The 26,247-nt window shown below is 46.1% G+C and overlaps 1 protein-coding gene across 2 annotated transcripts in view; it reads left to right on the forward strand.

Annotated features, from left to right (window-relative positions):
* ACAP1 (ArfGAP with coiled-coil, ankyrin repeat and PH domains 1) overlaps positions 1-26,247 on the forward strand; it is a 268,373-nt gene that overhangs the window by 193,596 nt on the left and 48,530 nt on the right. For both annotated transcript variants that reach the window (XM_069767645.1, XM_069767646.1), the window contains exons 17-19: positions 12,621-12,958; positions 23,467-23,642; positions 23,715-23,824. In XM_069767645.1, the coding sequence (XP_069623746.1) occupies positions 12,621-12,958; positions 23,467-23,642; positions 23,715-23,824 (624 nt within the window). The remainder of the gene's footprint in view (positions 1-12,620; positions 12,959-23,466; positions 23,643-23,714; positions 23,825-26,247) is intronic.

The following is a 26,247-nucleotide window of genomic DNA, read 5'->3' on the forward strand; positions in this document are numbered from 1 at the left end:
AGGGGAATAACACAACAGAGAATTATTGATCCAACTACAAGAAGGGCAATCAGTACCAGACAAGCTTGTTGAAGGAATCCTTTGAGCCCACCCAACCAGCCGGAAAAGAAACATGTGTCTACTCCAGCATTAATTTTTAATTCTGCTGTCAACCCATTTATCTTTTTAAGGGCTATCATGGTCTTTCCATTTACCCCAGAGGTCTGAGGGATATAGGTACAACACTACTCTCCCACCATCCCACAGACTCCTCCTTTCTCAGCTAAGATCATATCAAGGGCTAGTCGGTTTTGGAGGGTCATTTTAGTGTTAGGGCCCAATTCCTCAACTATACCTTGGAAAGCATCACAGGTAAAATTGACAAACCTTTGTTCACTGTAATATATGTAATTGATCCAATCAACATTTTTATTAATCTGCACTTGTGGATTATGGAAGCAAAGCCAGCATAGATCTGGTTCTGGGCTTTAAATTGGTCAGGCACCCCCCTTGGCACTGCAATGCCATCGACATATATCAATGGATCTTCTTCATAACTCATATGGAGCTGATCGAGACTTCTCCTCTTTCTGGTATATTCATCAGGTGTCTCTGGATCCCAAGGTAAAATCTTGAACTGCACAGCTAGTTTAACAAGGGTGCATTGACCTATCCAGGTATTAGGCAACCTAGGATGGAGCTTACCATCTCCACATAACCAATAAATGTCGTACATATACTGTGTATGATTAGCTAGCAAGTCAGTATCTAGGGAACTGTTCTCTTTGCAGAAACCTGTCTCGAAGACCCCTACTGGTGTACCTGTAGTGTCATGGGAATTATAGCAGGTATAATTATCAGCTAATACGGTTATCCCCCCTGGGACCTTTAGTTTGGGTGCTTCATGAACTAGTGGGACATAATCTGAGCAATCAGTGGGCTTTAGACCCTTCAACAGATTCATAACACAGGCAGTGGTATGAAGTATATCCAATATATACCAAATTTGATCATCTGGACAATCTGTGGCTCTAACCAATTTATCCCACATATGTATAACTGACAAATTTATTGGCTATACCCATCTATACTACTAATCTTTCATGATATTGTACAAACTTATTATTCAAGGATGTTGGAGAATTTAGACTGTCCCATTCGGTTATCAATATTATTATATGGAAATACGAAAAACTAAAACATTATGTCCCCTTATTTGCTACTAGTCTGTTTGACCAGCTTGCAGTGCGATACGTGGATCCACGTCGGCCTTCCTTCCAGCTTTACTGACATAGGAGTAATGAGGGGGACCTGGTAGGGACCATCATACAAGGGTTCTAGTCCGTGTTTTCTGACATAGCTTTTCACGACCACAAAACCACCAGGCTTCAAATTGTGACAAGTGTCGGTTTCTGCTGAATCTGGAAGGAAAGAAGAAACTAAAACATGGGTGTTAGCAACATTTTTACTAAACTGAATAACATATTGAACAGCACAGTCAGTTTCTTCTGATAACTACTGAGACTGGAAATTTGCAACTGAGAACCTAGCACCAAACAAAATCTCATATGGGGACAGGCCATGTTTTGCAATAGGGGTAGTACGAATGTGTAAGAGCCCTGGCCATGGAGCCGTAGTCTCCTGCATCATTTTGGTCAATTGTCCCTTCAGTGTGCCGTTCAGCCTCTTAACTTTCCCACTAGATTGTGGATGGTACGGAGTATGGAGGGCTACAGTGGATCCAAGCATTATCAGAACCTCCTGATACACATGAGAAGAAAAGTCCGGGCCTTGGTCACTTTCAGCAACTTCTGGAACACCATATCTGCATATAACTTCCATCACCAGTTTCTTTGCTGTGGTCTTTGCAGTCACGTTGGTAACAGGGAATGCTTCTGACCAACTGGAGAACATGTCGACAACCACCAGACAATATTCATACCTTCCAGACTTAGGCAACGCGATGTGGTCCACCTGGAGCCTTTGGAAAGGATAGTCGGGCTTAGCAAGGTGCTTCGGGGTTACACGTTGAAGTTGACCGGGATTGCAGGTCTGACAGATACCTCGATGTGTGGGCCCATGCGCCCACGTGGCAATAGCAGGGTACATCCGCTTAGGGAGACACACAAGTTGGTCCTTTTTCCAGAGACCATTGTCCATACATGCTCCATCAGCTTCCACTGCTTCACTTCTTCCTTTGGAAACATTCTCTGCATCGTCATTAAGCGGTCTCGCGGGGTCCGGCAGAAAACCTCAGTCTGGCATAGATCATCAGGTTCCTGTAGAGTCAGTGTTTCTTGTAACTGTTTACGCTGAGAGCGTGTGGTCACCATAGCTGGTATGGGCGGTTCAATGGGTAGAAGAGCAGCAGCTTTTGCTTGCATATCCGCAAAGGTGTTACCAACAGTCTGTGGACTGTTCCATAGTACCATGCTCCTTAACTTTGATAATGGCCACCTGAGTAGGTAATTTGATTGAGTCCATAAGGGTTTTAACAGCTTCAACATTCTTCACTGAGTCCCGGCGGTAGTAACAAATCCTTGATTGGTCCATAGGGCTCCGAAATCATGAGCAATACCAAATGCATACTGTGAGTCCGTGTATATATTAGCCCGCCTGTCTTTGGCCAGAACACATGCAGTAGACAGATCCTGAAGTTCTGCTTCTTGTGCTGACAGGGAGGGAGGGAGTGCAGCTCCGTGCACTACAGTATCTTCCGTAGTAACAGCGTATCCTGTGTGGAATCTGCCAAAATCATCACCATATTTTGAACCGTCTTTCAGGGCCTTGTAGAGAGGTAGCATTATGCGGGATGTGTCCGGTATTCACTGACAACAATAAGTACATAGTCCAAGAAAACGCTGGAGCTCAGTCACATATTTTGTAGCTGACGGCTATTTTTCTTTCTTCTGTGAGGTGTCTGGCACCCAAAAGGAGACAGTGACCCAAAAATATCACTTGACCAAGGCAGAACCGAAGTTTCGAGGCCGAAACCCGACAGTTCAGATCTGCCAGATACTTGTGAAAACTAACAGTGGCAACAATGGCTTCCTGCTCTGTCTGTGCACACAACAAAAAATTACCCACATACTGAAGCAACGTGACATAAGGATATTCTAACTGCCAGGGTTAAAGACACTATCCCCCCCCCCCCTTTTTTTTCTTTTTTTTTTTACAAACTGATTGGGAAAGGGCGTGTAAGATACACATCTCATTATGTTCATCTACATAGGGGTTATATAACGTAAGGACCATCTGACCATCATCTTGGCTCACCAACTCTCTAGGTCTGCTCAGGTGCACTTATACGTCCATCATATTATCTTTGTCTGTAAAATGGGAAAGGTTTGTTCTCAGGGTCAGCCAATTATTTTAGCGTAGCTAGCTAGTCAGAGGGCTTCCAGGGATAATACTCCTGTATCTGTCTTACACTACCTGATGTGGTTGGTTCTCTGGTAGTGGGGGTGACTAGATGACCGGTTGGGGGTGACATGACATGCTGGTCTACAGCTCCTTCCCAAAAGGATTACTGTCAGCTTACTCCCAAAGTTAATGTCCCCACTACCCACTAACCACAATCCTGTGTCAGCTTCTTATATCACTACATGTGATCTTATCTGGACAGGATTCAGCGTAACTCACTTAGGTTGGGTTGCAGCACAGATTATACAAGCATTTCTCCAGTCTGGGTTTGTCTGACCGCAATGTTTACAAATCCATCTGTCTTGTCTTGGTCTGAGAATTAACATGGTGAGAGAGATTTCCAGACACAGGGTTAAAATGGATATTGGAGTATGAGACTGGATTTGTGTAGGGGAGGGGGGCTGGAGCTGTAGTCTAATGGGCCACTGATAAGGAACTAGCTGTGTCCTTGAAGCTGCTGTTTCTGCTCCTTGAAGCTGTGGTGGGGGCTACAGAGCGCAGCTGCTGATACAGAATGGGTTAAGTTCTTCTGGAAACTTTGTACTACTTTTAATGCATCGTCCAGACACCATATTTCATTTTAAACTTACAATAATTCTTACTACACAAGGAGAAGACGCAGCGACTTGACCCCCTCCATACCAGAAACACGGAACAGATAAGAACATCACAGCATTCCTCAACACAAAGAAGAAAGGCACAGCGCAGCTATTTGACCCCTCCCATCGGGTGTCTCGGAAAACCACACAGAGTAACGAAATACAGCAGTTCTCAGACTTAATTAATTTCTACAAAACCTTCACACAACTCATATGCCAGAACACCCTAGAAAAACTAATGATTGAGGTATTTTATAACCAAACACGGGCTCTGCATCCTTTCATCTTTCCTCTCCATCAACCTCTCAACATTCTTGACTGCCTTCTTGCCCTCCCTTGACTCTACTATTGTCTTGACTTCCACAGCATCCTCACTTAACTCGTGGGGAACGGACTTCTTCTGCTATAAGAGACGCAACATGACTCACAGAATACTACGCCCTTCTGCAGTAGGCTGCTGACAGCGGTAACAACACGGTATTCCCATCAAAAAACAACACGGAGCCTCGCGTTCGACGTGTTATGAATAAAGAGCCTCGCGCTCGATATCCTGTCCCTAACCCCTGAACACCAGTGATTAACAGTCTACCCTGTCACGATATTCTAAACGTTGGGAGGCGTTCTCCTAGTGAGAGCCCTCCCCGGAAATGTAGGTGGTCCCCTCTCGGGACGTCTTAATTACCTATCTGGACAATATCACAGAGGCTGCGTCTCCTATCCCTTTCTCAAAGCCGCCCCCAATCCACAAACTTCCTCAATCTTTCACTCTATCACTACTAGGCAATAGTCACGGGTAGGGTGGTTGAATGGAGTACAATGACCGGTGGAGGAGGTGTGGTGTACACGAGGACGCGCAGAGTGCGACGTCTCTCAGCTGCTGGTTCGAAGCGTGGCACGGGATCGCGCTCGGTCTCACCACTCGACCGGTCACTCCCCAGACCCAAGGAGACCACAGACTAACCAATAACGGCTGAAACACTAGCAAGTGTGACAGATAGGACAGATAGGGCAATCTGTCACAAAGACAGGGATCGTCGAACGGTGTGCTGCCTACCTGGCGCTCGAGTCCGACACATCGCTGATCGGGTGGACAGATTATTGGGAGAGGCTGGTGAGGACCCAGCGGTCATGGTGCACATTGGCACTAATGACAAAGTTAGAGGTAGGTGGAAGGTCCTTAAAGATGATTTCTGGGAATTAGGCTGCAAGCTGAAAGCAAGGACCTCCAACGTGGTATTTTCCGAAATACTGCCGGTACCACGTGCCACGCCAGAGAGGCAACGGGAGATTAGGGAGGTTAATAAGTGGCTCAAGAATTGGTGTAGGAAAGGGGGGTTTGGGTTCCTGCAGAACTGGGCCGACTTCTCAGTTGGCTACAGGCTCTACGCTAGGGACGGGCTGCACCTCAATGGGGAGGGTGCAGCTGTGCTGGGGGAGAGAATGGCTAGAAGGTTGGAGGAGTGTTTAAACTAGGAATTGGGGGGGAGGGTATTCATTTTATAGGAGGGGAAGATAGTGCAGACAGAGACCTGGGCACAAATAAGGAAGTTGGGGGTGGCGGTGGCATGGGGGGTGGGGTCAGAACAGTTAATAATTTAAGAAATAGAAGTACAGAGAGGAACATAAAGTGCATGTATACTAATGCCAGAAGCCTCGCCAACAAAATGGACGAATTAGAACTAATGTTGTTGGAGCATAATTATGACATGGTGGGGATATCTGAGACATGGCTGGATGAGAGCCATGACTGGGCTGTTAACTTGCAGGGCTATAGCCTGTTCAGAAATGACCGTACAGATAAGCGAGGGGGAGGGGTGTGTCTATATGTAAAATCATCCTTAAAACCCATCCTGCGCGATAATATAGGTGAATTTAATGAAAATGTAGAATCCCTGTGGGTGGAGATAAGGGGAGGGGGAAAAAATAATAAATTACTGATAGGGGTTTGTTATAAATCTCCAAAAATAATGGAAGCAATGGAGAATATCCTCGTAAAGCAAATAGATGAAGCTGCGACTCAAGGAGAAGTCATTATTATGGGGGACTTCAACTACCCTGAAATAGATTGGGGAACAGAAACCTGCAGTTCCAGCAAAGGTAATTGGTTTTTGACAATTATGAGAGACAATTACCTTTCACAACTGGTTCAGGACCCAACAAGAAGGGGGGCACTGCTAGACCTAATATTAACCAACAGGCCAGACCGCATATCAAATATAAGGGTTGGGGGTTACTTGGGAAATAGCGATCACAAAATAATAAGTTTTCATGTATCCTTTAAAAAGATGTGTAGTAGAGGGGTTACAAGGACACTAAACTTCAGGAGGGCAAATTTCCAACGGATGAGAGAGGATCTTGGTGCAATTAACTGGGACGATATCCTGAGACACAAAAATACACAGAGAAAATGGGAGACGTTTATTAGCATCCTGGATAGGACCTGTGCACAGTATATACCGTATGGAAATAAACATACTAGAAATAGGAGGAAACCAATATGGCTAAATAGAGCTGTAAGGAGCGCAATAAGGGACAAAAAGAAAGCATTTAGAGAATTAAAGGAAGTAGGTAGTGAGGAGGCATTAAATAAATACAGAAAATTAAATAAATTCTGTAAAAAGCAAATCAAGGCAGCAAAGATTGAGACAGAGAGACTCATTGCCAGCGAGAGTAAAAATAATCCTAAAATATTCTACATAAATAGAAAGAAACTAAAAAATGATCGTGTTGGCCCCTTACAAATAGTCTGGGTGAGATGGTGGACGAGGATGAGGAAAAAGCCAATATGCTAAATGACTTTTTTTCATCAGTATTTACACAAGAAAAACCCATGGCAGACAAAATGTCTAGTGATAAAAATTCCCAATTAAATGTCACCTGCTTAACCCAGCAGGAAGTGCGGCGGCGTCTAAAAATCACTAAAATTGACAAATCTCCGGGCCCGGATGGGATACACCCTCGAGTACTGCAGGAATTAAGTACAGTCATTGATGGACCATTATTTTTAATCTTTAAAGACTCCATAATAACAGGGTCTGTGCCACAGGACTGGCGTATAGCAAATGTGGTGCCAATATTCAAAAAGGGAACAAAAACTGAACTCGGAAACTATAGGCCAGTAAGCTTAACCTCTACTGTGGGTAAAATCCTGGAGGGCATTCTAAGGGACGCTATACTGGAGTATCTGAAGAGGAATAACCTCATGACCCAGTATCAGCACGGGTTTACTAGGGACCGTTCATGTCAGACTAATTTGATCAGTTTCTATGAAGAGGTAAGTTCCGGATTGGACCAAAGGAACCCAGTGGACGTAGTGTATATGGACTTTTCAAAAGCTTTTGATACGGTGCCACACAAAAGGTTGATACATAAAATGAGAATAATGGGGATAGGGGAAAATATGTGCAAGTGGGTTGAAAGCTGGCTCAGGGATAGGAAACAAAGGGTGGTTATTAATGGAGCACACTCGGACTGGGTAGCGGTTAGCAGTGGGGTACCACAGGGGTCAGTATTGGGCCCTCTTCTTTTTAACATATTTATTAATGACCTTGTAGGGGGCATTCAGAGTAGAATTTCAATATTTGCAGATGACACTAAACTCTGCAGGGTAATCAATACAGAGGAGGACAATTTTATATTACAGGATGATTTATGTAAACTAGAAGCTTGGGCTGATAAATGGCAAATGAGCTTTAATGGGGATAAATGTAAGGTCATGCACTTGGGTAGAAGTAATAAGATGTATAATTATGTGCTTAATTCTAAAACTCTGGGCAAAACCGTCAATGAAAAGACCTGGGTGTATGGGTGGATGACAAACTTAAATTCAGTGGCCAGTGTCAGGCAGCTGCTACAAAGGCAAATAAAATAATGGGATGCATTAAAAGAGGCATAGATGCTCATGAGGAGAATATAATTTTACCTCTATACAAGTCACTAGTTCGACCACACTTAGAATACTGTGCACAGTTCTGGTCTCCGGTGTATAAGAAAGACATAGCTGAACTGGAGCGGGTGCAGAGAAGAGCGACCAAGGTTATTAGAGGACTGGGGGGTCTGCAATACCAAGATAGGTTATTACACTTGGGGCTATTTAGTTTGGAAAAACGAAGACTAAGGGGTGATCTTATTTTAATGTATAAATATATGAGGGGACAGTACAAAGACCTTTCTGATGATCTTTTTAATCATAGACCTGAAACAGGGACAAGGGGGCATCCTCTGCGGTTGGAGGAAAAAAGGTTTAAACATAATAACAGACGCGGATTCTTTACTGTGAGAGCAGTGAGACTATGGAACTCTCTGCCGTATGATGTTGTAATGAGTGATTCATTACTTAAATTTAAGAGGGGACTGGATACCTTTCTGGAAAAGTATAATGTTACAGGGTATATACACTAGATTCCTTGATAGGGCGTTGATCCAGGGAACTAGTCTGATTGCCGTATGTGGAGTCGGGAAGGAATTTTTTTTCCCCAATGTGGAGCTTACTCTTTGCACATGGTTTTTTTTTGCCTTCCTCTGGATCAACATGTTAGGGCATGTTAGGTTAGGCTATGGGCTGAACTAGATGGACTTATAGTCTTCCTTCAACCTTAATAACTATGTAACTATGTAACATACATAGTATGTGATCTCCACTTACCGTGTTTAGAGGGTGATCAGTCCTCGAGGTCAGCCACTACGGGTGTCGTCCACGGATATCCAGGCATGGGTCCAGGGGGTCTCGGATCGCGGGCCACGCCCCACGTTGGGCGCCAAATTGTCGGGGTCGTCACGACAATACCCTTCATCCACCAGTCATTCCAAATCAGATTAAGAGCATTGGTACCGGAGTGAAGGATGAGTCAGACAAAATGCTGGTTCAAACTCATTGCATGCTCGTACTTCCACACGTAGTGGGAACGTCACAGCAACTGAACTTTATTTCCTGATACACAACATTATATGACCTATTGGGGGAAGGTGTGCAGAGGGCGGGGTTAGGCAGGGTTTAAGCAATGTATCTAGTATTCAGTCCTTCTGGTTGGTCTGACGTCATATGATGGATCCTCCTTCCTCCACGTCACTTTAAGTTTCCATTTCTCCAGAAACGATACTTTAGCTTCAGAAACGAAAGTAGATTCTTGGCAAGAACAAAAACTAAGGCAAAGGTGAATACTGGCAGCCATCTTAAATACAATTACATATGCATTAGCAAGCATGAAGGAAAAACTTATTGTTTCACAGCATAAGAATATATAAAAGTACAAAAGTGTATAAAGATATATATTTTCACCTTGACAACAGGATCCACCATTCACAATAGGTGATGTCACAGCTCACCTCCTCCTCCTGTACAATGACTGATAACACCTCTATACAGTAGATAACACAGGATCCACCATTCACAATAGGTGATGTCACAGCTCACCTCCTCCTCCTGTACAATGACTGATAACACCTCTATACAGTAGATAACACAGGATCCACCATTCACAATAGGTGATGTCACAGCTCACCTCCTCCTCCTGTATAATGACTGATAGCACCTCTATACAGTAGATAACACAGGATCCACCATTCACAATAGGTGATGTCACAGCTCACCTCCTCATCCTGTACAATGACTGATAACATCTCTATATACAGTAGATAACACAGGATCCACCATTCACAATAGGTGATGTCACAGCTCACCTCCTCCTGTACAATGACTGATAACACCTCTATATACAGTAGATAACACAGGATCCACCATTCACAATAGGTGATGTCACAGCTCACCTCCTCCTCCTGTATAATGACTGATTACACCTCTATATACAGCTGATAACACAGGATCCACGATTCACAATAGGTGATGTCACAGCTCACCTCCTCCTCCTGTATAATGACTGATAGCACCTCTATACAGTAGATAACACAGGATCCACCATTCACAATAGGTGATGTCACAGCTCACCTCCTCCTCCTCCTCCTGTATAATGACTGATTACACCTCTATATACAGCTGATAACACAGGATCCACGATTCACAATAGGTGATGTCACAGCTCACCTCCTCCTCCTGTATAATGACTGATAGCACCTCTATACAGTAGATAACACAGGATCCACCATTCACAATAGGTGATGTCACAGCTCACCTCCTCCTCCTGTATAATGACTGATAGCACCTCTATACAGTAGATAACACAGGATCCACCATTCACAATAGGTGATGTCACAGCTCACCTCCTCCTCCTGTACAATGACTGATAACATCTCTATATACAGTAGATAACACAGGATCCACCATTCACAATAGGTGATGTCACAGCTCACCTCCTCCTCCTGTACAATGACTGATAACACCTCTATATACAGTAGATAACACAGGATCCACCATTCACAATAGGTGATGTCACAGCTCACCTCCTCCTCCTGTACAATGACTGATAACATCTCTATATACAGTAGATAATACAGGATCCACCATTCACAATAGGTGATGTCACAGCTCACCTCCTTCTCCTGTACAATGACTGATAACATCTCTATATACAGTAGATAACACAGGATCCACCATTCACAATAGGTGATGTCACAGCTCACATCCTCCTCCTGTACAATGACTGATAACATCTCTATATACAGTAGATAACACAGTATCCACCATTCACAATAGGTGATGTCACAGCTCACCTCCCCCTCCTGTACAATGACTGAAAACACCTCTATATACAGTAGATAACTGTTATGAATTCTGCTTTTGGGTTCCCTCCAGTGGTTGTAGGTGGGAATGCAGTTGTCTCTGAGTCGCAGTCCTGGCAGGTGTATCTGCTGATTGCAGTTCTGACTGGGATATTTAGGTGTGCAGGATTCATTAGTCCTTGCCAGTTGTCAATGTTTCTTCTGAAGTGTTGGATCTTTGGCTTCTCCTGCTTAGCTGCCCATTCAGCAAAGATAAGTGTCTGTTTCTTTTGCTGTGGCACACATGCAGTGTGCTTATATTCTGTGCTATTCATTTGTTATCTCTTGTCCAGCTTAGACTGTGTCAGTGTTTTCTCAGTCTTGTTGGATTCTTTGGAGTTGCAGATATACGCTCCACATCTTTAGTTAGATGGTGGAGTTTTTGTATTTTCTGCTGTGGATATTTTTGGAAGGATTTTAATACTGACCGCTTAGTATCCTGTCCTATCCTTTCCTATTTTAGCTAGTGTGGCCTCTTTTGCTAAATCCTGTTTTCTGCCTGCGTGTGTCTTTTCCCCTACTACTCACAGTCAATATTTGTGGGGGCTGCCTATCCTTTGGGGTTCTGCTCTGAGGCAAGGTAGAATTCCTATTTCCATCTATAGGGGTATTTAGTCCTCCGGCTGTGTCGAGGTGTCTAGGTTTTGTTAGGTACACCCCACGGCTACTTCTAATTGCGCTGTTAAGATCAGGATTTGCGGTCAGTATAGTTAACACATACTCCAGTGAAGTTTTCATGCTGCTCCAAGGTCACCTGATCATAACAGATAACACAGGATCCACCATTCACAATAGGTGATGTCACAACTCACCTCCTCCTCCTGTACAATGACTGATAACATCTCTATATACAGTAGATAACACAGTATCCACCATTCACAATAGGTGATGTCACAGCTCACCTCCTCCTCCTCCTATATAATGGCTGACAACACATCTATATACAGTAGATAACACAGGATCCACCATTCACAATAAGAGATGTCACAGCTCACCTCCTCCTCCTGTTCAATGACTGATAACACCTCTATATACAGTAGATCACACAGGATCCACCATTCACAATAGGTGATGTCACGGCTCACCTCCTCCTGTTTAATGACTGATAACATCTCTATATACAGTAGATAACACAGGATCCACCATTCACAATAGGTGATATCACAGCTCACCTCCTCCTACTCACTCCACAATGACACATGCTTTGCACATGCTCAGTACAAAGCATGGGCTCTTAGTTTGCTCATTGCCAGGGAGATGCAGAAAATTGCCAGATTGTTTTACCTTTCATAAATGTTGTGATATTAAAGGGTTTTGGTAACGTTTTCTCAATTCATTGATTACAAAAACCTGATTTAAACAATGGGTAATTTCGAATGACAAATCCCTTTAAATTACTGCAGAAATGACATAAAAATCAAAGCATAAAAGTACAAAGAGGCAAAAAGCACAAAAAACAAAGACACTAGAACGGGTCACGTAAAATTGGTCCATAAAAAAACTGTTCAACCAGGGTCCCCAAAACACAGATTGCACCCGGTCAGACCCGAGGAGAATTTTCACTGTGGTCGTGTCAGACGGGCGGTGACTTCTTGAAGGTCACAATATCTTGGCTCCTTTTCTGTATGAACATTACATGGGAAACACTACATGTATAAATTCCGTCTGGTGACACAGGAGAGGGAGTTTCTTCTTCTTCTGGGCTGCTCTATGTTCTCCAATTTCCTTCTCCACTAGATGAGGTGGTCATGCCGGAGACATGTCCATGAGATGCCACCACTGTTCCAGTGATAAAGCTAACTCCATGACCTTTGGTAACAATTTTACTTTGACCGCTGGTTGTAAAGTTATCAAAATGTTGATTCCTTGATTACTCTCCTAACCTTGGGCACTTTCTTCACATAGCAGTGAGAAAGAAATCTGGATCAGAGCAAAGTATGTGGAGAAGAAATTTATCACCAAGCTTCCTCAGACTCTGCTCCGCAGCTCCACTTCCCATGACAAACCACCGGGCCGACCTCTCAGCACCCCAGAAACTAGAATGTTGGAGACCAGGTCAGCAACTGGAGTCAAGAAGTGGCCCACAAACAGCCCTGGAAGACAGAGGGACAACAGCTTTCTAGATATTACTGCCAGGAAGGGCAACACAGAGGCTGGGCCTGATGGGAAAAGAGCCATAACCAGACTAAAGCCTAAACCCCAAATAAGACCTAAACCAGGCACAGCACCGCCTCCACCCGTGGGTAAGTTTGGTCTGCAGATGGCTGAAGACAGAAATTGCTGTCGCTGCAATATTGCTTGGGGGACTTAGCTTTTAGTCAAAGAAGTGGCTGAAGCCTTTGCAAAATCTTTGCATTTAGGGGCCATACGCTCAGTCCATGAAACGGTCTACAATTCCATGAGCATTACCATCTGAGGTAATGAGTTTCCTCTGCTTCCTGATCAGGCAGCAAGTTTTCCACCTTTTCCTTTCATTAGAGAAATTTTATTTTTTTTAAATCATAATGCATCAGAGGAACAGGTTGGAGGATTCCTAAATTGTACTTTGTTTCCTAGTGGACTCCATCTTTCTCTTGTCGCTTCGCCTCCATCTACTCCGGGACATTTGTTACCCTACAAGACTCCATTTTTCTCTTGTCGCATCTCCTCTGGAACAGTTGATTCTTACAGGACTCCATCTTTCTCTTGTCGCGTCTCCTCCATCTCCTTCAGGTCTCCTCCTTCTTTACCAGGACATTTGTTTCCTACAGGACTCCATCTTTCTATTGTCGCTTCTCCTCCGGAACAGTTGATTCTTACAGGACTCCCATCTTTCTATTGTCGCTTCTCGTCTATGACATTTGTTTCCTACAGGACTCCATCTTTCTGTTGTCGCATCTCCTCCGGGACAGTTGTTTTCTACAGGATTCCATCTTTCTCTTGTCCCTTCTCCTCCATCTCCTCCGGGACATTTGTTTCCCACAGGACTCCATCTTTCAATTGTCGCATCTCCTCCAGAATAGTTGATTCTTACACGTCTCCCATTTTTCTATTGTCGCTTCTCGTCTATGACATTTGTTTCCTACAGGACTCCATCTTTCTGTTGTCGCATCTCCTCCGGGACAGTTGTTTCCTACAGGATTCCATCTTTCTCTTGTCCCTTCTCCTCCATCTCCTCCGGGACATTTGTTTCCCACAGGACTCCATCTTTCTATTGTCGCATCTCCTCCAGAATAGTTGATTCTTACACGACTCCCATTTTTCTATTGTCGCTTCTCGTCTATGACATTTGTTTCCTACAGGACTCCATCTTTCTCTTGTCCCTTCTTCTCCGGGACATTTGTTTCTTGCAGGATTCATCTTTCTCTTGTCCCTTCTCCTCCATCTCCTCCAAGACATTTGTTTCCTACAGGACTCCATCTTTCTGTTGTCGTATCTCCTCTGGGACAGTTGTTTCCTACAGGATTCCATCTTTCTCTTGTTGCTTCTTGTCTATGACATTTGTTTCCTACAGGACTCCATCTTTTTCTTGTCCCTTCTCCTCCATCTCCTGCAAGACATTTGTTTCCTACAGGACTCCATCTTTCTGTTGTCGTATCTCCTCTGGGACAGTTGTTTCCTACAGGATTCCATCTTTCTCTTGTTGCTTCTCATCTATGACATTTGTTTCCTACAGGACTCCATCTTTCTCTTGTCCCCTCTCCTCTGGGACACTTGTTTCCTACAGGATTCCATCTTTCTCTTGTTGCTTCTCGTCTATGACATTTGTTTCCTACAGGATTCCATCTTTCTCTTGTCCCTTCTCCTCCATCTCCTCCGGGACACTTGTTTCCTACAGGATTCCATCTTTCTCTTGTTGCTTCTCGTCTATGACATTTGTTTCCTACAGGATTCCATCTTTCTCTTGTCCCTTCTCCATCTCCTCCGGGACACTTGTTTCCTACAGGATTCCATCTTTCTCTTGTTGCTTCTCGTCTATGACATTTGTTTCCTACAGGACTCCATCTTTCTCTTGTCCATTCTCCTCCATCTCCTCCGGGACACTTGTTTCCTACAGGATTCCATCTTTCTCTTGTTGCTTCTCGTCTATGACATTTGTTTCCTACAGGACTCCATCTTTTTCTTGTCCCTTCTCCATCTCCTCCGGGACACTTGTTTCCTACAGGATTCCATCTTTCTCTTGTTGCTTCTCGTCTATGACATTTGTTTCCTACAGGATTCCATCTTTCTCTTGACCCTTCTCCTCCATCTCCTCCGGGACACTTGTTTCCTACAGGATTCCATCTTTCTCTTGTCCCTTCTCCATCTCCTCCGGGACACTTGTTTCCTACAGGATTCCATCTTTCTCTTGTTGCTTCTCGTCTATGACATTTGTTTCCTACAGGACTCCATCTTTCTCTTGTCCCTTCTCCTCCATCTCCTCCGGGACACTTGTTTCCTACAGGATTCCATCTTTCTCTTGTTGCTTCTCGTCTATGACATTTGTTTCCTACAGGATTCCATCTTTCTCTTGTCCCTTCTCCATCTCCTCCGGGACACTTGTTTCCTACAGGATTCCTGTTGTGAATTCTGTGGCTGAGTTCACTTCTGTGGTCACAAGTGGTATTGCAGTCTCTGGACTTCCTCCCTCAGGTGTTTTGGTGAGCTCGTTGGCTGCCTTGCTATTTAGCTCCACCTGAGTCTGTCTTCCTTGCTCCTTGTCAATGTTCCAGTGTTGGATCTGAGCTACTGCATCTTTCCTTGGGCCTGCTGCTCTGCTAGATAAGTGCTTCTAGTTTGTTTTCTGTTTTTTTCTGTCCAGCTTGCTATTGTCTTTTGCTGGAAGCTCTGAGAAGCAGAGGGGTGCACCGCCGTGCTGTTAGTTCGGCACGGTGGGTCTTTTTGCCCCTTTGCGTGGTTTTCGTTTTAGGGTTTTTGTAGACTGCATAGTTCTCTTTGCTATCCTCGCTCTGTCTAGAATGTCGGGCCTCACTTTGCTGAATCTATTTCATTCCTACGTTTGTCTTTTCATCTTGCTAACAGTCATTATATGTGGGGGGCTGCCTATTCCTTTGGGGTATTTCTCTGAGGTAAGTCAGGCTTGTATTTCTATCTTCAGGCTAGTCAGCTCCTCAGGCAGTGCCGAGTTGCATAGGTAGTTGTTAGGCGCAATCCACTGCTGCTTATAGTTGTGTGAGGATAGATCAGGTACTGCAGTCTACAGAGATTCCACGTCTCAGAGCTCGTCCTATTGTTTTTGGTAATTGCCAGATCTCTGTATGTGCGCTGATTACTGCACGCTGTGTTGCCTGATTGCCAGCCATAACAGTACAAGGAGCCACACCAATGATTCCCAATAGAGGGAAAAAAGAAATCCTGACATCATTTTTTTTTTCTTAGCTCTGTCTTCAGTCTTTTTTTTCCCCTAGACATTAGAGTGCTTCAGGACACAGCTGTGGACATGGATATTCAGGCTCTGTGCTCCTCAATGGATAATCTCGTTGTAAATGTACAAAAGATTCAAGATACTATTGATCAGAAATCGATGCTAGAACCAAGAATTCCGATTCCTGATTTGTTTTTTGGTGACAGAACTAAGTTCCTGAGCTTCAGAAATAATTGTAAGCTATTTTTGGCCTTGAAACCTCATTCTTCTGGTAATCCTATTCAACAGGTTTTGATTATTATTTCTTTTTTGCGCGGCGACCCACAGGACTGGGCGTTTTCTCTTGCACCAGGAGATTCTGCATTGAGTAATGTTGATGCATTTTTCCTGGCGCTCGGATTGCTTTACGATGAGCCTAATTCAGTGGATCAGGCTGAGAAAAATCTGCTGGCTTTATGCCAGGGTCAGGATGATGTAGAAGTATATTGTCAGAAATTTAGGAAATGGTCAGTACTCACTCTGTGGAATGAATCTGCACTAGTGGCTTTGTTCAGAAAGGGTCTCTCTGAAGCTCTTAAGGATGTAATGGTGGGATTTCCTATGCCTGCTGGTTTGAATGAGTCTATGTCCTTGGCCATTCAGATCGGTCGTCGCTTGCGCGAGCGTAAATCTGTGCACCATCTGGCGGTACTGCCTGAGAGTAAACCTGAGCCTATGCAGTGCGACAGGACTATGACTAAAGTAGAACGGCAAGAACACAGACGTCTGAACAGACTGTGTTTCTATTGTGGTGATTCTACTCATGCTATTTCTAATTGTCCTAAACGCACTAGGCGGTTCGATAGCTCTGCCGTTATTGGTACTGTACAGTCCAAATTCCTTTTGTCCATTACCTTAATGTGCTCTTTGTCATCGTATTCTGTCATGGCGTTTGTGGATTCAGGCGCTGCCCTGAATCTGATGGATTTGGATTATGCTAAACGTTGTGGATTTTTCTTGGAGCCTTTGCGGTGTCCTATTCCGTTGAGAGGAATTGATGCTACACCTTTGGCCAAGAATAAGCCTCAGTACTGGGCCCAGCTGACCATGTGCATGGCTCCTGCACATCAGGAAGTTATTCGCTTTCTGGTACTGCATAATTTGCATGATGTGGTCGTGTTGGGGTTGCCATGGCTACAAACCCATAATCCAGTATTGGATTGGAACTCTATGTCGGTAACCAGCTGGGGTTGTCAGGGAGTACATGGTGATGTTCCATTTTTGTCTATTTCGTCATCCATTCCTTCTGACATCCCAGAGTTCTTGTCGGACTTTCAGGATGTATTTGAAGAGTCCAAGTCTGATGCCCTACCTCCGCATAGGAATTGTGATTGTGCTATCGATTTGATTCCTGGTAGTAAATTCCCTAAGGGTCGTTTATTTAATTTGTCCGTACCTGAACACACCGCTATGCGCAGTTATGTGAAGGAGTCCCTGGAGAAGGGACATATTCGCCCATCGTCGTCACCATTGGGAGCAGGGTTCTTTTTTGTAGCCAAGAAGGATGGTTCGCTAAGACCGTGTATTGATTACCGCCTTCTTAATAAGATCACTGTTAAGTTTCAGTATCCCTTGCCATTGATTTCTGACTTGTTTGCTCGGATTAAGGGGGCTAGTTGGTTTACTAAGATTGATCTTCGTGGTGCGTATAATTTGGTTAGAATTAGGCAGGGAGATGAATGGAAAACGGCATTTAATACGCCCGAGGGTCATTTTGAGTATCTGGTGATGCCGTTCGGACTTGCCAATGCTCCATCTGTTTTTCAGTCTTTTATGCATGACGTTTTCCGTGAGTATCTGGATAAATTCTTGATTGTTTACTTGGATGACATTTTGATCTTCTCAGATGATTGGGAGTCTCATGTGAAGCAAGTCAGAATGGTTTTCCAGGTACTGCGTGCTAATTCCTTGTTCGTGAAGGGATCAAAGTGTCTCTTCGGTGTGCAGAAAGTTTCATTTTTGGGGTTCATCTTTTCCCCTTCTACTATCGAGATGGATCCGGTTAAGGTTCAGGCCATCCAGGATTGGACTCAGCCGACATCTCTAAAAAGTCTGCAGAAATTCCTGGGCTTTGCTAATTTTTATCGTCGCTTCATCTGTAATTTTTCTAGCATTGCCAGACCATTGACCGATTTGACCAAGAAGGGTGCTGATTTGGTTAATTGGTCTTCTGCTGCCGTGGAAGCTTTTCAGGAGTTGAAGCGTCGTTTTTGCTGTGCCCCTGTGTTGTGTCAACCTGATGTTTCTCTTCCGTTCCAGGTCGAGGTTGATGCTTCTGAGATTGGTGCAGGGGCGGTTTTGTCACAGAGAGGTTCTGGTTGCTCAGTGTTCAAACCATGTGCTTTCTTTTCCAGGAAGTTTTCTGCTGCTGAGCATAATTATGATGTGGGCAACCGAGAGTTGCTGGCCATGAAGTGGGCATTCGAGGAGTGGCGTCATTGGCTTGAGGGTGCTAAGCATCGCGTGGTGGTATTGACTGATCATAAGAACTTGACTTATCTCGAGTCTGCCAAGCGCTTGAATCCTAGACAGGCCCGTTGGTCGTTATTTTTTGCTCGTTTTGATTTTGTGATTTCGTACCTTCCGGGCTCTAAAAATGTGAAGGCGGATGCTCTGTCTAGGAGTTTTGTGCCCGACTCTCCGGGGTTATCTGAGCCGGCGAGTATCCTCAAGGAAGGAGTCATTGTGTCTGCCATCTCCCCTGATTTGCGGAGAGTGTTGCAGAAATTTCAGGCTAATAAACCTGATCGTTGTCCGGCCGAGAAACTGTTCGTCCCTGATAGGTGGACTAGTAAAGTTATCTCTGAACTTCATTGTTCGGTGCTGGCCGGTCATCCAGGAATCTTTGGTACCAGGGAGTTGGTTGCTAGATCCTTCTGGTGGCCATCTCTGTCACGGGATGTGCGTGCTTTTGTGCAGTCCTGTGGAATTTGTGCTAGGGCTAAGCCCTGCTGTTCACGTGCCAGTGGGTTGCTTTTGCCCTTGCCGGTCCCGAAGAGGCCTTGGACACATATTTCGATGGATTTCATTTCTGACCTTCCCGTTTCTCAAAAAATGTCGGTCATTTGGGTGGTCTGTGATCGCTTTTCTAAAATGGTCCATCTGGTGCCCTTGGTTAAATTGCCTTCCTCCTCTGATTTGGTGCCTTTGTTCTTCCAGCATGTGGTTCGTTTACATGGCATTCCCGAGAATATTGTTTCTGACAGAGGTTCCCAGTTTGTCTCGAGGTTCTGGCGAGCCTTTTGTGGTAGGATGGGCATTGACCTATCTTTCTCCTCGGCCTTCCATCCTCAGACTAATGGCCAGACCGAACGAACCAATCAGACCTTGGAAACATATCTGAGATGTTTTGTTTCCGCTGACCAGGATGATTGGGTGTCATTTTTGCCGTTGGCTGAGTTCGCCCTTAATAATCGGGCCAGCTCGGCTACCTTGGTCTCTCCATTATTCTGCAATTCTGGGTTCCATCCTCGTTTCTCTTCAGGACAGGTTGAGTCTTCGGACTGTCCTGGTGTGGATTCTGTGGTGGACAGGTTGCAGCAGATCTGGACTCAGGTAGTGGACAATTTGACCTTGTCCCAGGAGAAGGCTCAGCTTTTCGCTAATCGCAGACGCCGTGTGGGACCCCGACTTCGTGTTGGGGATTTGGTTTGGTTATCTTCTCGTCATATTCCTATGAAGGTTTCCTCTCCTAAATTTAAACCTCGTTTTATTGGTCCGTATAGGATTTCTGAGATTCTCAATCCGGTGTCTTTTCGTCTGACCCTCCCAGACTCCTTTTCCATACATAATGTATTCCATAGGTCGTTGTTGAGGAGATACGTGGCACCTATGGTTCCATCTGTGGAGCCTCCTGCCCCTGTTTTGGTGGAGGGGGAATTGGAGTATATTGTGGAGAAGATTTTGGATTCTCGTGTCTCTAGACGGAAACTCCAGTATCTGGTCAAATGGAAGGGTTATGCTCAGGAAGATAATTCCTGGGTTTTTGCCTCTGATGTCCATGCCCCAGATCTTGTTCGTGCCTTTCATGTGGCTCATCCTGGTCGGCCTGGGGGTTCTGGTGAGGGTTCGGTGACCCCTCCTCAAGGGGGGGGGTACTGTTGTGAATTCTGTGGCTGAGTTCACTTCTGTGGTCACAAGTGGTATTGCAGTCTCTGGGCTTCCTCCCTCAGGTGTTTTGGTGAGCTCGTTGGCTGCCTTGCTATTTAGCTCCACCTGAGTCTGTCTTCCTTGCTCCTTGTCAATGTTCCAGTGTTGGATCTGAGCTACTGCATCTTTCCTTGGGCCTGCTGCTCTGCTAGATAAGTGCTTCTAGTTTGTTTTCTGTTTTTTTCTGTCCAGCTTGCTATTGTCTTTTGCTGGAAGCTCTGAGAAGCAGAGGGGTGCACCGCCGTGCTGTTAGTTCGGCACGGTGGGTCTTTTTGCCCCTTTGCGTGGTTTTCGTTTTAGGGTTTTTTGTAGACTGCATAGTTCTCTTTGCTATCCTCGCTCTGTCTAGAATATCGGGCCTCACTTTGCTGAATCTATTTCATTCCTACGTTTGTCTTTTCATCTTGCTAACAGTCATTATATGTGGGGGGCTGCCTATTCCTTTGGGGTATTTCTCTGAGGTAAGTCAGGCTTGTATTTCTATCTTCAGGCTAGTCAGCTCCTCAGGCAGTGTCGAGTTGCATAGGTAGTTGTTAGGCGCAATCCACTGCTGCTTATAGTTGTGTGAGGATAGATCAGGTACTGCAGTCTACAGAGATTCCACGTCTCAGAGCTCGTCCTATTGTTTTTGGTAATTGCCAGATCTCTGTATGTGCGCTGATTACTGCACGCTGTGTTGCCTGATTGCCAGCCATAACAGATTCCATCTTTCTCTTGTTGCTTCTCGTCTATGACATTTGTTTCCTACAGGATTCCATCTTTCTCTTGTCCCTTCTCCTCCATCTCCTCCGGGACACTTGTTTCCTACAGGATTCCATCTTTCTCTTGTCCCTTCTCCATCTCCTCCGGGACACTTGTTTCCTACAGGATTCCATCTTTCTCTTGTTGCTTCTCGTCTATGACATTTGTTTCCTACAGGACTCCATTTTTCTCTTGTCCATTCTCCTCCATCTCCTCCGGGACACTTGTTTCCTACAGGATTCCATCTTTCTCTTGTTGCTTCTCGTCTATGACATTTGTTTCCTACAGGACTCTATCTTTCTCTTGTCCATTCTCCTCCATCTCCTCCGGGACACTTGTTTCCTACAGGATTCCATCTTTCTCTTGTTGCTTCTCGTCTATGACATTTGTTTCCTACAGGACTCCATCTTTCTCTTGTCCCTTCTCCTCCATCTCCTCCGGGACACTTGTTTCCTACAGGATTCCATTTTTCTCTTGTTGCTTCACGTCTATGACATTTGTTTCCTACAGGACTCCATCTTTTTCTTGTCCCTTCTCCATCTCCTCCGGGACACTTGTTTCCTACAGGATTCCATCTTTCTCTTGTTGCTTCTCGTCTATGACATTTGTTTCCTACAGTATTCCATCTTTCTCTTGTCCCTTCTCCTCCATCTCCTCCGGGACACTTGTTTCCTACAGGATTCCATCTTTCTCTTGTCCCTTCTCCATCTCCTCCGGGACACTTGTTTCCTACAGGATTCCATCTTTCTCTTGTCCCTTCTCCTCCGGGACATTTGTTTCTTGCAGGATTCATCTTTCTCTTGTCACTTTTCCTTCATCTCCTCCAGGACCTTTCTTTATATCCTTCAGGTCTCACTCTTTTTCTCTATTTTATTGTGCAATTTCCTTGAGGTCTCTATGCCTTCCTTTTACTATATTAGCTCCAGGTCCTTTCATGTTTGGCTCATCTCCTCTTGGTTTCTGTCTTAATAATAATAATAATAATAATCTTTATTTATATAGCGCCAGCATATTCCGCAGCGCTTTACAGTTTAACAGTTTCAAACACAACAGTCATAAGTAACAATGTTAACAATACAATAATTAAAGCAAAATAAGACGACCCTACTGGTGAGAGCTTACAGATCACTCTGTTCTTCACTAGTTTTATCTCATTCAGGTCACTCTTGTATCTTCTTGAGGTAATTTTATGTTGTTCTTGTTGAAAACTAAAATTATGCCGTTGCATAAATCTGCACAGCCTTACACTAATACGTTCCTCCTTGCAGTAGCTCCACATCTGTTAAATTAGACAGTCCCAAAGTACAATGCTGCCCCCACCATGCTTCATTGTTGGGATGGTAATCTTCTGTTGATGCACAGTGTTGTCTTTGCTTCAAACAAACCTTTTGGAATTATGGCCAAAAAGTTCCCTCTTCATCTCATCAAACATAACACGTTCCCACAGGCTTCTGTTAGACTGGATGGAGATTTTGGCAACACATACTGTAGCCACACTTGGGTGTTTTTTTTTGTGTATGAAAAGGCTTCTGTCTTGACCCCCTCCTCTAACATACGAAAAATATTGGGGATTGTTGTCAAATGAAGGACACAACCAGGACTAAGTACATATTCCTGCAGCTCCTTTAATGTTGCTTTCGGCCTCTTGACAGTCTCCTGGAGCAATTTTCCTATTGTGTTGTCATCAGTGTTTGAGGGGTATCCAGTTGTAGGTATGCAAATAGCTTCTTCAGAGGGGAGGAGGACTTGACCTCTAGTGCCAATTATAGGAAGTAGCAACCCTAACAGCCAGTGTCTACTCATTAACGAGCCTTGGCATATGACATATAAAGCCAAACCAGAATCTTAATTTGCAGACACATATTTTGGGATGTTGCCCCTCATCAGTGTAAAGCATGAGATCTGATTTGGCTGCATGAAGGTCGGCCTCATTACCCGTGCATGTCGCTCTCCACAAGGAGAAACGTGAACCCCGAGACCCCAGTCACAAGACTCTCAAACAGCTACATTAGATCTCATGCATTGCACTGAAGAGGGGCGACACCTGAAGACATATTTTCAAATTGAGATTCTAGTTTGGTTTTTATCCTAAGTCATACTCGTAGTTATGCAACCACATTATTTTAGTTTTTATTATTTTTATTTTCCCTCTTAAAAATCTTTCAGTTTATGTCTGAGAGGATTTGTAGAAATTCTGGGCGACAATAAAGGGTGGAAAAAGATGTAAAATGAGTCTTCTTGGTAGGATAATTTTACATGTCAATAAGCTGACATTTTACCAGGGGCGTGTAGACTTTTTATATCCACTGAATGTATTGTTTTGTTCATTAAAAATCAACATAAAAATGTGCAGAAAGGAAAAGAGTCAAGAGATGGAGAGAGCAGCTTTTCTTCCGTGCCGCCACACTGCTGACTGCGCCCGTCTCGCTGCCGTCTAGGCCTCCTCCATATCTGTGAGATTATTTCCTGTCTTCACAGGGGCCAAGGCAGGAGCGGCTGATGTGGCCACCCTCCATCCGGGGGCCCTCTTATACCGAGCAGCAGAGCACCGCTATCTGCCCACCATGGCGGACGCCCTGGCCCACGGTGCGGATGTGAACTGGGTGCACAGTGAAGAAGATGGCCGCACGCCCCTGATACAGGCCGTGCTCTCGGTAAGGCAGCCTCTGCCCGCCCGCGTGTGCTGCCGCCGGCCGCCTGCTCACTCTTCTGCTTCTCTCCTCCAGGATTCTCTGGTCGCCTGTGAGTTCCTTCTCCAGAATGGGGCAAGTGTTAACCAGGTGGACAGAGAAGGCCGAGGAGCCCTCCATCATGCCACCGTCCAAGGTTACACAGGGTAAGTGGGCCTGCCGAGGCCACGAGTGCTCCCAGCTTCCCCCACTCATCTCTGGCTCCTCCCAGGCTGGCCTGCCTCTGCTCATCTCTGGCTCCTCACAGGCTGGCCTGTCTCTGCTCATCTCTGGCTCCTCACAGGCTGGCCTGCCTCTGCTCATATCTGGCTCTTCACAGGCTGGCCTGTCTCTGCTCATCTCTGGCTCCTCACAGGCTGGCCTGTCTCTGCTCATCTCTGGCTTCTCACGGGCTGGCCTGCCTCTGCTCATCTCTGGCTCTTCACAGGCTGGCCTGCCTCTGCTCATCTCTGGCTCCTCACAGGCTGGCCTGCCTCTGCTCATCTCTGGCTCCTCCCAGGCTGGCCTGTCTCTGCTCATCTCTGGCTCCTCACAGGCTGGCCTGCCTCTGCTCATCTCTGGCTCCTCACAGGCTGGCCTGTCTCTGCTCATCTCTGGCTCCTCACAGGCTGGCCTGTCTCTGCTCATCTCTGGCTCCTCACAGGCTGGCCTGCCTCTGCTCATATCTGACTCTTCACAGGCTGGCCTGTCTCTGCTCATCTCTGGCTCCTCCCAGGCTGGCCTGCCTCTGCTCATCTCTGGCTCCTCACAGGCTGGCCTGCCTCTGCTCATCTCTGGCTCCTCACAGGCTGGCCTGTCTCTGCTCATCTCTGGCTCCTCACAGGCTGGCCTGCCTCTGCTCATCTCTGGCTCCTCACAGGCTGGCCTGCCTCTGCTCATCTCTGGCTCCTCACAGGCTGGCCTGCCTCTGCTCATCTCTGGCTCCTCACAGGCTGGCCTGCCTCTGCTCATCTCTGGCTCCTCACAGGCTGGCCTGCCTCTGCTCATCTCTGGCTCCTCACAGGCTGGCCTGCCTCTGCTCATCTCTGGCTCCTCACAGGCTGGCCTGCCTCTGCTCATCTCTGGCTCCTCACAGGCTGGCCTGTCTCTGCTCATCTCTGGCTCCTCACAGGCTGGCCTGTCTCTGCTCATCTCTGGCTGGCCTGCCTCTGCTCATCTCTGGCTCCTCACAGGCTGGCCTGTCTCTGCTCATCTCTGGCTCCTCCCAGGCTGGCCTGCCTCTGCTCATCTCTGGCTCCTCACAGGCTGGCCTGTCTCTGCTCATCTCTGGCTTCTCACGGGCTGGCCTGCCTCTGCTCATCTCTGGCTCTTCACAGGCTGGCCTGCCTCTGCTCATCTCTGGCTTCTCACGGGCTGGCCTGCCTCTGCTCATCTCTGGCTCCTCACAGGCTGGCCTGCCTCTGCTCATCTCTGGCTCCTCACAGGCTGGCCTGTCTCTGCTCATCTCTGGCTGGCTTGCCTCTGCTCATATCTGGCTCTTCACAGGCTGGCCTGCCTCTGCTCATCTCTGGCTCCTCACAGGCTGGCCTGCCTCTGCTCATCTCTGGCTCCTCACAGGCTGGCCTGCCTCTGCTCATCTCTGGCTCCTCACAGGCTGGCCTGCCTCTGCTCATCTCTGGCTCCTCACAGGCTGGCCTGCCTCTGCTCATCTCTGGCTCCTCACAGGCTGGCCTGCCTCTGCTCATCTCTGGCTCCTCACAGGCTGGCCTGTCTCTGCTCATCTCTGGCTCCTCACAGGCTGGCCTGCCTCTGCTCATCTTTGGCTCCTCACAGGCTGGCCTGCCTCTGCTCATCTCTGGCTCCTCACAGGCTGGCCTGCCTCTGCTCATCTCTGGCTCCTCACAGGCTGGCCTGTCTCTGCTCATCTCTGGCTCCTCACAGGCTGGCCTGTCTCTGCTCATCTCTGGCTGGCCTGCCTCTGCTCATCTCTGGCTCCTCACAGGCTGGCCTGTCTCTGCTCATCTCTGGCTCCTCCCAGGCTGGCCTGCCTCTGCTCATCTCTGGCTCCTCCCAGGCTGGCCTGCCTCTGCTCATCTCTGGCTCCTCACAGGCTGGCCTGCCTCTGCTCATCTCTGGCTCCTCACAGGCTGGCCTGCCTCTGCTAATCTCTGGCTTCTCACAGGCTGGCCTGCCTCTGCTCATCTCTGGCTCCTCACAGGCTGGCCTGTCTCTGCTCATCTCTGGCTCCTCACAGGCTGGCCTGTTGTGAATTCTGTGGCTGAATTCACTCCTGTGGTCACAAGTGGTACTGCAGCTTCTGAGCTTCCTCCCTCAGGTGTTCTGGTGAGCTCGTTAACTGCTTCATTACTTAACTCCGCCTGATGCTGCTATCCTTGCTCCTTGTCAATGTTTCAGTGTTGGATCTGAGCTTCTCCTGATTGTTCCTGTGACCTGCTGCTCTGTATAGCTAAGTGCTTTTTGCTTTTTTGTTGCTTTTTTTTCTGTCCAGCTTGTCTTTTGTTTTGCTGGAAGCTCTGAGATGCAAAGGGTGTACCACCGTGCCGTTAGTTCGGCACGGTGGGTTTTTTTTGCCCCCTTTGCGTGGTTTTGCTTTAGGGTTTTATGTAGA

Source organism: Ranitomeya imitator, chromosome 4 (genome assembly GCF_032444005.1).
Source record: "Ranitomeya imitator isolate aRanImi1 chromosome 4, aRanImi1.pri, whole genome shotgun sequence".
Lineage (NCBI taxonomy): Eukaryota > Metazoa > Chordata > Amphibia > Anura > Dendrobatidae > Ranitomeya > Ranitomeya imitator.